This window comes from Osmerus mordax, chromosome 2 (assembly GCF_038355195.1).
Source record: "Osmerus mordax isolate fOsmMor3 chromosome 2, fOsmMor3.pri, whole genome shotgun sequence".
NCBI lineage: Eukaryota > Metazoa > Chordata > Actinopteri > Osmeriformes > Osmeridae > Osmerus > Osmerus mordax.
Genome location: NC_090051.1, coordinates 14,644,524 through 14,656,735, shown reverse-complemented (window position 1 = coordinate 14,656,735; position 12,212 = coordinate 14,644,524). Strand labels below are relative to the sequence as shown.

The 12,212-nt window shown below is 51.7% G+C and overlaps 1 protein-coding gene across 1 annotated transcript in view; it reads left to right on the top strand.

The window, feature by feature from the left end:
* vwa8 (von Willebrand factor A domain containing 8) overlaps positions 1 to 12,212 on the top strand; it is a 47,122-nt gene that overhangs the window by 29,396 nt on the left and 5,514 nt on the right. The window contains exons 33-39 of the mRNA XM_067259991.1: positions 1,947 to 2,098; positions 2,288 to 2,495; positions 2,593 to 2,674; positions 2,759 to 2,963; positions 8,573 to 8,681; positions 8,840 to 8,996; positions 11,190 to 11,298. Coding sequence (XP_067116092.1) covers positions 1,947 to 2,098; positions 2,288 to 2,495; positions 2,593 to 2,674; positions 2,759 to 2,963; positions 8,573 to 8,681; positions 8,840 to 8,996; positions 11,190 to 11,298 — 1,022 coding nt within the window. The remainder of the gene's footprint in view (positions 1 to 1,946; positions 2,099 to 2,287; positions 2,496 to 2,592; positions 2,675 to 2,758; positions 2,964 to 8,572; positions 8,682 to 8,839; positions 8,997 to 11,189; positions 11,299 to 12,212) is intronic.

The window sequence follows — 12,212 nt, the reverse complement described above, 5'->3', positions numbered from 1 at the left end:
CCGAACTACATCACATCTCAGCTAACACAGTATGCTACCTCACATCTCAGCTAACACAGTGTCCTACATCACATCTCAGCTAACACAGTGTCCTACATCACGTCAGCTAACACAGTGTCCTACATCACGTCAGCTAACACAGTGTCCTACATCACATGTCAGCTAACACAGTGTCCTACATCACATCCCAGCTAACACAGTGTCCTACATCACATCTCAACTAACACAGTGTCCTACATCACGTCAGCTAACACAGTGTCCTACATCACGTCAGCTAACACAGTGTCCTACATCACATCTCAGCTAACACAGTGTCCTACATCACATCTCAGCTAACACAGTGTCCTACATCACATCTCAGCTAACAGTGTCCTACATCACGTCAGCTAACACAGTGTCCTACATCACATCTCAGCTAACACAGTGTCCTACATCACATGTCAGCTAACACAGTGTCCTACATCACATCTCAGCTAACACAGTGTCCTACATCACATCTCAGCTAACACAGTGTCCTACATCACGTCAGCTAACACAGTGTCCTACATCACGTCAGCTAACACAGTGTCCTACATCACATCTCAGCTAACACAGTGTCCTACATCACATCTCAGCTAACAGTGTCCTACATCACGTCAGCTAACACAGTGTCCTACATCACATCTCAGCTAACACAGTGTCCTACATCACATCTCAGCTAACACAGTGTCCTACATCACATGTCAGCTAACACAGTGTCCTATATCACATGTCAGCTAACACAGTGTCCTACATCACATGTCAGCTAACACAGTGTCCTACATCACATGTCAGCTAACACAGTGTCCTACATCACGTCAGCTAACACAGTGTCCTATATCACATGTCAGCTAACACAGTGTCCTATATCACATCTCAGCTAACAGTGTCCTACATCACATGTCAGCTAACACAGTGTCCTACATCACATGTCAGCTAACACAGTGTCCTATATCACATCTCAGCTAACACAGTGTCCTACATCACATGTCAGCTAACACAGTGTCCTACATCACATGTCAGCTAACACAGTGTCCTACATCACATGTCAGCTAACACAGTGTCCTACATCACATGTCAGCTAACACAGTGTCCTATATCACATCTCAGCTAACACAGTGTCCTATATCACGACTCGGCTAACGCGACCTGTTACATCGCATATTATGTAACAAAGGATTCAGCGTCACAGCTCAGGTAACTGACGTATCAACATCATAACGTGGGTGTTACAGCCTGCTACATCTTACCCTGGATTCGGTTGTTGAAGCTTTCATAGCCTTAAACCTTTTCCAATTCGCCTTCAACTCTGCTGAGATGTGATGTCAGTTCCATTAGGACGGTCTTACTTCTGCCCCCTTATTTTCTGTCCCGACAATTACCAAGACTTAGAGCCTCCTAAACCATCTCCATTACTTTGTGAATTAGGGCATGATGTCATGAGTGTTATCCAGCCAATAACACTAATGGATCAGATCTCACTGTAATAACTCACTGGCTAGGCAATAAACTATAAGAGGTGGTTGAACCCAGTCTGAGTGCACCAGTCTTGCAGACGGAAGTTTGTCTCTGAGAGGAGAGGTTATTAGTGGGACAGACTGGAAGTCTATGAGGTTTGCCCTTATCTAGGCGTTATATCATGAGACGGGAGCTGAGGTGAATCTCTGTCGGCTCCGTCCCTTCATCGTTCCTCCCTTCTGTCCCCTCAGGGGCGTCTGTCTGCCATTCCGGGGGCCGTAGATCTGATAATTCACCCTTCTCTTCTTCTCCCCCGTCTCTCTCTCTCTCCCTCTCTCTTGATCTCCTCTCTCTCGCTCTCTCTATCACTCGCTCTCGTTCTTTGTTTCTTTCTTTCTCTCTCCTTATCTCTCCATCCCTTCCGTTCTTCATCTCTCTCTCTCTCTCTCTCTCGCTCCTCCTCTCTCCAGGCGAGGTCTGCGTCCCCCAGGGTGTGTCCTGTGATCAGCTACCCAATGAGAACTTGAGCGCGGCTCTGGGCCAGAACATCGTCTCGCCCAACCGCCTCCTGGCCGACACCAGGTCCTACGCCCGCGTGGTCGTGGGCTTCCCAGACCTCATGGTGAGATGACATTACAGCCAGACTTCCTGAGATATTGACCGGTGCCAAGCTGTTCATAAAAGCCCCAACATCAATTAAGCGTCGGCCGTCAGCGATTGAACTATCCCTCTCCTTTCTTCATCCCCCTCTCCTTCCCTCTGGCTCCCCCCCCCCCCCCCGCCTCCCCCCATTCTCTCCCTCCCTCCCCAGTCCCTTAACGAGGTGTACAGCTTCAACAGGGACGTTGACCTATCAGAGATGAAGAGTCCAGACGGGGGGGGGAGTCAAATGTTCTTCAGAGGCGGCCTCCGCTCCAGCTCGGCCAGACGAACCAACTGCGTCAGTCTGCTTTCAGCCAATCAGGTCGTCCGGGCACTCCCACCTGGCCAGGTGCCCATGAAGGACATCTTCCCCAAAGGTCAGAGTTCAAATCAAAAGAGAATGGGTTCCAACCGTGAGTGCATCCAAACACACATAGAAACGAGACTTAAAAGGATTGTTTGTGTCTGTGTCAGACGTCACACCTCCGATGACTTCTGCTTACCTGGAAGTGACTGACCTCAACTCCAAGAAGCTGAAATACATTCCAGTTCCACGGTAATTAAAGCACGGTTCCATCACTCTTGCCCACAGTGCTCCAACCTTCTCCCTGCATTCAATTGACCTCTGTATTATTGACAGGTCTATGACTGTATCCCCGTACACCACCTGGTTGTCCAAGGTCTCTGACTGTGACGTGCTATTGGCTGGCCTGGGCACTGGGGGCGTGGTCACCGTGGACATGGGCGGGTACGTCCGTCTGTGGGAGACGGGATTGGCCAACCTGCAACGTTCCCTGCTGGAGTGGAGGAACATGATTGGTTCAGAGGACGGCAGACCCGTGCAGGTAAAGACGGCTTCAGCTGCTGAAAGGCTGAAAGTTGAAGCTGCGTTTGACTCATTTTCCAGTAAGTCGCACGCAGTCAGAATACCTCAACCGCTAACCAGTTTAGAGAGCAATTAACCGGAGCCCTCAAAAGTGAATTATGCACTACCTCAACATTACCACTAAGGGGCAGTGTTGTACCAGAAATAATTCCCCTGAAATGTCGTCCCATAGTAACAGTCGGTCATCATCACCAACTCTGGGAGATCGATATGTATTTTGACCTCCCTGTTCCTTCCTCCTCCTCGGAGCCTGTTCATCCCCAGTGTCCGTGTCTGGATGGAGCTGGGCTCTGTGTGAATGAGAGCTCATTGTAGCTACGCTAGGATGGGGCCTGACCCGGGTTAGGGGTCAGAGCACACAGAGACTGGCTGGGACATACAGTACCGGACCAGGCTGTATGGGGACAGATATAGACTTCATTGTTCCACCTCGGAGCTGGCTCTAAATCAGAATCAGAAGAATTTGCTATTCGGTCTAGGAATACCGTGTCCTGTCCCCAGACCCAGAAATGAAGCCCCTTGTTCAGGATTTCTGTTTGCTGTAGGAAACACAGGCACGCACAAAGACACACCCGTACATACACACTCACACACACACACACAGTGAAGGGCATGGCCTTTCAACATCAGAGGCCCTCTCAGCCTAGACTGCATGGTCCACAGGTCTTCTTTGAGGTTGCACCTTGAGCACACAGGCAGGCAGGTTCCACACAGGGCCCCGCTGTGCTGCCTGGAGCCCTGTCCAAACAGCAGGCCTCTCCCCACACACCGCGCCCCCTCTGAGGTATGAGACCTATTTACACACAGGGCCGCAGTATGTACACTGGTGGGGAGACACACACACACACACACTGTACACACGTTATGGAAACATCCACATGCAGATACCCTACACACTTTCTCTCGATCACTCTGACCCCCTCCCCCGTACACCCACGGACATGGCATGTTTGCCGAAGGGCTTATTTGAGGACTTGAGTTCGAGAAAGCGTGACGTCTGGAACGATAAGTTGCAAAAAGTGACAGGCAAGCACCACATGGCTGCTTTTCAGGGATTGGTCGTGAACCGCTGTGCGAGGAGCTTAGACACGCCACCGTCGGATTGGGTCCTGTTCCAACGCCCTCCCCCTATCTGGATGGGACGGTCGGGCTCCACGGCAAGGGCTAAGACTGCCGACGTGCCACCGAGTCTGTGCAGACATGCTGAGTCCCATACGCATAGTCCCACGTACACCCACGCCCACGCAGGGCGCCGACTGATAAACAGGGTTTCATTAGAGAAGAGCACTGCTGTTTTCCATGGACGGGGGGAGAGGTAGATGACAGCTCTCCATGACCTCATAATGCTTCTATTCACACACACACGCAGGACCTGGAACACGTTCGGCACATCGTGCGTGCGTGCGCGTGTGTGTCGCGTGGTGTTGCCAGTTCTCCTTCTCTCCCCGAGCCCTCTCTGACATTTCTCCCTTACCGCATCACTGACATCGCCTATCCACATACACACACACACACACACAGCTTTGGCATCCCTTATCATTCATATTGTATTGCATATGCATAGATTCTATGCCATAGAACCAGAGTTTTTGTTGGGACAGACCCGATGTCTACAGGCATAGACGAGTATCCCATAAAAGATATATTCATGCCAATGCTCGTCAAGACACACTCTCACTCATTCATGCATTCCACTCTGCTGTTTTTCTCTCCATATTGCTACTTTGGTCACTTGTGAGTTGCGGCCCTGCCCTATTCAACGAGCCACGTTAGAAACACACACACACACACACATGCTTCACCATCAAATCCCGCTGCGTCTCTCTGTGGGCATCTAAAGGGAGACCGAGAGACATTTACGAGCCTATTAATTCCACAAGCCGTGGACCATGGAGGAGAGAGGGGACAAAGAGCGAGAGGGGGCTGAAACGAGAGAAAGAGAGAGGGAGACGTGGAGGAAAGAGGGAAGAGACGGGTTCCCAGGGTTCATCTCTCCACCAAACAGGAATTCCCCCATGCGGGAGTCTGGGACTGAATCCTGCAATCACTCTCCTAAAGAGACATGTTGAACTACTATAGGAGCGCCTCCGAATGACGGCTGTAACCTTACTAGACTTGATATAACCGCGGAGCTACCATACTGGGCCTACTTCGATATCTAACAAATCGAGCTTGGCAACCTAGCAACAGTAAGTATCGGATGTATGGTTTTAGTTTAGGATCTGTGGTCCATCAAGGAAGTGTAGAGGAGATAAATCCTGTCTTACTTGGGCAGACTCCATATCAGACCAATCCCTCCCCTGTCAGACTAGTCCCTCCCCTGCCATCCCAGACCATCCCTCCAAACACTCCCACCCACACACCATCCCCCCACCCTCACCCCCCAGTCCATCTAATTGGGTAAATACAGAGCAGACAGGCCTGTTTGCTATTTCTAATTAATCTCTTAGGCACACACACACACACACTTCCCAGGGAGACCGTAGTCCTGGAGAGCAGAAGCAACGTCCTGTTGATCAGGACACATCCTCATTGGCTTCTCTACACACACTCGCTCACCCCCACACACTTTTTCTCGCACAATCGCATACTTGCATGTGTTTGGCTGGCAGATGGGTGTGGTAGGCATGGTAGATATTCTTGTTATGTGTTAAAGGTGACACCAGCATGTGAAGCATCTCGTTGTGGATATGTCTCTCCTTTCCCCCCCCCCCCCCCCCCCCCCCCCCAGGTGGAGATGGAGACATTCTCTCCCTCTCCCTCCCTCCCTCCCTCCCCCTTGTTGCCCCTGCCCCCCACCCATCACAGGGAAAAGTGTAATTTGCAAATTGCAGGAAAGAACCCCACACACCCTAAAGTTGCAGCCCAGTGGCCCATTAACTCATCCCCTACAGCCAGAAGCCTCAACAGAGACATGGGCCAGGCGTCGCCTCATTGGCCCGACATGGTGGCACATCCTGTATCAAGCCCCTCCCACCCCATCACTTTTAGTTTAGTCACTCCTTACCAGCAGCCAGAAACCAGAGAGCGGCAGTATGTGCCAGGGACTGACACCTCGTGATAGAGACGCATGCTGCCAGCTGCCAGCCTGCTGAACTGGAACTGGTTACTCACTGCCTTACCCGCACAGTTGAGCCAAGATGGCATCACAGAACTGTCTCCCCTTACTGGCACCGATGAACCAAGGTCGCGTCTCAGAACTATGTCCCCTTACTGGCACCGATGAGCCGAGATGGCGTGACAGATCGAATTCCCCTTACTGGCACGGACGAGCCGAGATGGTGTCACAGAACTATCTCCCCTTACAGGTGCTGATGAGCCGGAATGAGGGCTCTCTCTATCACCTCGTACTGGAAGCATTCAGTTAGAGCGGAGTGCTGCTCCAGAGTCACTCATTGCTGAACGGTGCTGTGCGGAGCCCACTGGGGGTCCCATGCTGTGTGAAGGGAGGAGATTCACCAGGACAAAGAGACAGGCGATGAGCCTGTTGAGGGGCCTCTGGAGAAACCGACTGACAGGATGTAGATCTTGGGGATCGGAGACGCACTTCGCCACACAGTATCTATGGATGAGCGCGCACGCACCAACTCACGCACACACACACGCCATGTACCCGCCTCTCCATCTATGGTGGAAGTATGCAGGTCGGCCCCCTTCGTTTCAACTGTTATTGGTTGACACGCAAACGCACGTGTAACAGGAGACCTTCGGGTAGATGAGGTGAGCGCCTAAAAAAAGGGTTGCAGTGACGCGGGTGAGTGACCTCCGACCCCTTACCTCGCATCAGGAGAATGGCACGCGGCGCGCTCTGGTTACTGATGCCGACTCTGTTCACCTGTGCACGCACGCACACAAACACACACCCTTCCAGCACCCCTTTATGCAGACGCAGGATACTGACTCCTGCGGGAGATTAGCTCACCGCAGCTGTGTAAATAGGACGTTGTGTTTGTCTGTTTGGGGTCCTGGGGGGCTCCCCTATCTCCCCACTCATGTTTAATACTCAGCATGACCACTGGTCTAGTCCCCCCCCCCCCCCCGTTCCGACCGCCACCCTCCCTCTGTTATCATCCTGGCAGGAGTGTGTCAATAAAGTTTCCCGTGGGGCTGTGTTCTCTGTGGCAGGGTGAGGGGAGGTGGGGTACTGCGCGGGAGAGCTTCAGGGCCGTCTGGGGCCCAGCTGGATGGATCCCGAGGAGCCCTGCTGGACTGAGCCTCATCCTGATGACACAGCGCTTCTCTGTGGGGCTCCGCTCGCGCTCTCATTCTGCCCCTTCTCTTACTCTCTCTCTTGCTCTCTCTTTTACTCTCTCTCTATCTCTCGCTCTCTCTTGCTCTCTCTTTTACTCTCTCTCTCTCTCTCTCTCTCTCTCTCTCTCTCTCTCTCTCTCTCTCTCTCTCTCTCTCTCTCTCTCTCTGGCCAGAGAGAGAGATTAAAAGATTATTTGAGACTCGCCTCGATGATCGGATCTCAATATAGAGATCCCTGCCACTGCAGTTCATTTGAGAACGGGTGTGTGTCTGTGAGCGAGTGTGTGTGTTTATGCTTCTGGGTATGTGTGCACGCTTGCGTGTGTGTGTGTGTGTGTCCGTGATATGGTGCGGTCGAAGGTGCGTGGGTCACTTTGGCGCTGGATACGGACAGGGAGGGAGCCTATCTAAGAGGCCGGTCTCCACAGATTAGACATCACCAACCCCCCCCTGACCACGACACAGCAGAACACAGTCAAGGGGCTGACCACACTGATGTGACACCAGCCCCACGGTCTTCCATAACATCAAGGCACGTGAAAGACAGTTAGCACAGGTCCATGGCCTGTTGTTGCCTTACCTTCGGACTGATATTGTCCATACTGGGAAACTGGGGGTGTGTGAAGTGAAAAAGGTGTGTGTGTGTCCTGCACCTGACTCCACACCTGTATGTGAGAGGGAGAACGAAAGGGACTTTAGACCTAGTCATTGGATGAGAACAGCAAGGGGAGGGGTCCTGATCGTTCCGTCCTCTCCCTCTCCCCCCCTCTCTTCTGGATGCACACAGAGCCTGTTCTGTCCATGCCTGGCTTCGATGAGAGGACTGAGAGAAGGGAGACTGCCTGATTCTATCCATCGCCCCCAGAGAGAGGGGAAAGAATCTGCAGTGTGCTGTTGTGTCCCGCATACTGATGTAGCTCTGTTAACCAGCTGAGTTTTGATTATTTATTTATTTTTTTACCTTGTGGCTGAAGTCCACAAGATAAGCACCAATAACCAGCCTAAGCCCTCTGAGAAGACGAAAAAACAAATCTCTCAGAAAGAGAGAAGAACAAAAAACGTTGTTTTGTTTTTTCCTCAAGACACGGTCGATTTAGAACAGAATTTAAAAGAAAATAACAACCACCATTATCCTATGTTGCAGTCCATGTGTTAGTCCAGTCATAAATGGCACATGCTAAAATGATGCATAAAGGACACATGCTTAGAAACAGTCGGCACTTCCATCCCCGAAAGACTTCAGACATCGCCGTGTCTCTCCTGAATCCCTTTCCAAGGTTCCAGTGAACCTGCGCCTGACCTCTCCTCTCCCCACAGATCACCATCCAGAGAGACAGCGGTCTGGACGTCACCGCCCCCAAACATGGCAAGGTGGACCCCAAAAACGCCCCTCACGTCGGGGGCAACCAGTGGGCCGGGGGCACAGGTGGGTCTCCGAGATCACTTGTTGGACCTTGATATGGACACCTACAGTTAAGCTGGACTCTTTAATGAGCAAAACATAGACAGCCTGTGACTAGCCTCCTAGATCGGGATGCGTGGCCCCGCCCTCTATAACCATGTTGTTCCTCCGTCACCCTGCAGGGGGCCGAGACACGGCCGGGTTGGGGGGCCGCGGGGGGCCCTACCGTCTGGACGCCGGCCACAAGGTGCACCAGGTGTCCCAGGCAGAGAAAGATGCAGTCCCAGAGGAGATAAGGAAGGCAGCCAGGGAGATGGGAGCGAAGGCCTTCAAAGACAGGTATAGTCCACAAGCCTGTATGTGTCTGTGTGTGTGTGTGTGTGTGTGTGTGTGTGTGTGTGAGTACACGCGCAGGGAAGAAGGAACTGGCTGGTGTCTGACCAGGCTAAGTGTTTGGACACTCAGAGGGGCTCCTCTCTGATCTTCCACCCCCGGTATGCAGCTCCGATCTGGGCTGGGGAAGTTCTGGCCGCACCAGCCTGGATGAATGGCGCAATTGATTCTGCTGGTGAAGAGTGCGCGCGCTTCTGGGTGCGGGGTTGAGGGGGGCAACCTTTTCAACAGGCCATGAAGGCTGCCTCTGTTCTCCGCCCTCCGGCTTTCCTTCTCTCTCTCTCTCTCTCTCTCTCTCTCTCTCTCTCTCTCTCTCTCTCTCTCTCTCTCTCTCTCTCTCTCTCTCTCTCTCCCTCCCTTCTTTTTCTTCTCTCTCCTCTTTCAGCTCCTCTCGTCCTGCGCCCCCTGCTTCAACACTGGCCGCTTTGACACCCCCCCCCCCCCCCCCACCACCACCACCTCTCTCTCTTTCTCTCCTTCGTCTATCAGTGCAGCACTAAGCCTTGTCTAAGTTGTTCAACTATATGCTAACAGTCAGGTTTCCTGCTAGCTGTCACTAACTGCATCACCCCCTCCGTAGCCCTAGAACAGCCCTGTTGACAGGACTAGGGGCTACAGTAGATGTCTGTACTTGCAGGTTCTGATCTTATCCATGCTGCCAAGAGCTGTCATCATTAAGACCCGTCTCTGAGCTCTGCATGTCGAGGGGATGTTGTGTCAGGCCATTGTTGACGTAGGCAGTCACACATCCATCAGGCCTAGTTTGATCCCTCTAAGCCATGGAATACCTGATATGACGACACAGGAACTACTGTCGTCGAGCGCAAACACAAGCCATGTGACAGAGAACTAGTGTTGTGAACTGCGAGGCGCTGTCATGTGTGTGGGTTTGTGAGTCGCTCGGGTTCCGTGTTGTTGTTTACATAGTTGTTATCTGGGGTTCTTTATGGCCCAAGAATGAGGGTTCGTCCCTTCTACCCCCCCCCCCCCCCACCCTCTGTCTCTCTCTCCGTCTCTCTCTCTCCTTTCTTTCCCTTGCTCTGGTCTGTGGAAGTTTCTGGAATTTGGAGGAAATAGCCGCGGCGGCTGGCCAGTCCGTCTGCTCACCACACACACACACATTCTCTCACACACACACACCCACAGAGGAATGTGTGGAGGAAACCACATCACCATGGCCTCTCTGGACTGTGTAATGATCTGTGTGAGAGAGTACAACTTCAGGAGACTATACTAGATTTCACAGTCCCACTTGTTGTTTTGAAGTCGGCTGGTGAAGGAACTGGGTCCATTCCTTAGTGTTTTTGTTGTATCTGTTTTGGTCCATTCCTTGGTATGTTTAGGCTTGGTTCAAAGTGCTACAGTATGCGCAATGTGAGCACAAGTATGGAATTGTGTGTAATCCTTGCAGTATTTGGATAGCCTACACACATACACACATATACACGCACACGCACACAGCACGTGCAGACACCTGCTCTATGCCGCAGACTTCTCCACCCCTCCAATGTTACCTGCTAGTCTAGTAAAGATAGGACCAGTGATATGGATTTGTGCGTGTGTAACTGTGATAAAGTACATGACCAGACAGGGTTTATCTGATGGCTCGGCTGATACATTCTCAGACTACACAAGACCCCACATTCACCCTGCTCAGACACATTTTCTACACACCACACACCACACACACTGAGGGGTTTGATCTGGTCTCGCTCTAGTTCTCACCTACTGTATCCCTACCTGCATCCCACCAAGGTCCCCCCCCCCCCCCCCCCACACACACACACACACACCCCACACAGCTTACAGCTGTCAGTACAGCCTGTGTGTGTGTTCATGTGGGTGTGTGTGTGTGTTCAGAGGGAGGCAGAGATTAATGCAGCCCGCTTACTGGGATAATACTGATTAACTGACCTGGGGGCCACAAAGGAAATTCTACAGGTGTGTGTGTGTGTGTGGTGAGGGTCACCTGTGTTTTTCCACTGCCGTGCTAAACTAAAGCAAGCTTGTTTAACTTCACTTACTTACGTGTGCGGTCCGCTGCTCTGTGCTAATGTGTGCAGCTACTTCAGAATGCAGTTGCAATTTTTCCTCTCTTTTTTTTTCTCTCTTGTCTCTTGATCTCACTCGCTCTGTCAGGTTGAAGGAGATTGACATGAGTGAGTACGACGCGACCACATATGAGCGCTTCTCCGGGGCAGTCAGGAGGCAGGTCCAATCCCTACGCATCATCCTCGACAGCCTGCAGGTAGGACCTACACACACACGCACCCACCCACTCACACACACACCTTTACACCTGGAGAAGGGGATCATAGAGTAAGCCCTGTACACAGTTGCTCTGTAATCAGCTCGCTGGGACCCTGCCAACTTTGCTTGTGTGTGTGTGTGTGTGTGTGTGTGTGTGTGTGTGTGTGTGTGTGTGTGTGTGTGTGTGTGTGTGTGTGTGTGTGTGTGTGTGTGTGCGTGCGTGCGTGCGTGCGTGTGGGTGGGTGTTTAAACGAGTGGAAAATGTAGGTGTGTATATTCATTTCCAGGTGTCAAGCCATACAGCAACCTTTGCTTTGAACATGCGTATGTGTGTGTATGTTATTGTTTGTCTTTGTCCTTGTTAACCCAAACCTCTACAACTATAGAGAACATAAAGATGAGGCTTACATTATCATACCCGGAGAGTGAATCAGAGATGAGAGGCTCTCGTCCACACACACACACACACACACACTGTCACGCACATTCGAGTTGGCAGGCTCCCAGTGAACTGACATAGCTCTGCTGAGAGCCTCTGTCCAACAGGGAATCTCCCCCACTGTGTTGATATCTAAACAATGGAGCGGGTTGCCAGATAAGAGAGACCGGATCCCCCCTTTAACTCACTTTGGACAGATCTACAAACAGGTTCAAATCAAAGGCCAGCTCTCGGGTTGCCAGACTACAGTAAACCACACCCACTGTCCCAGTAGAGGTCCATAGTGTTCCATACACACCCCTCAACTTAACAATAGCAGGACCTGCCTTTTGACATCATTTATAAATAAATATCGTACACGCACTCCACAGAAGAGTGTCGTAGATGTCAGAGATAAGAGCCCACGCAGGACATGTGTGTGACATGATTCGTGAAGTCCGTCATACGCATGTTCCTCCTGTGTCCGCTGCCGA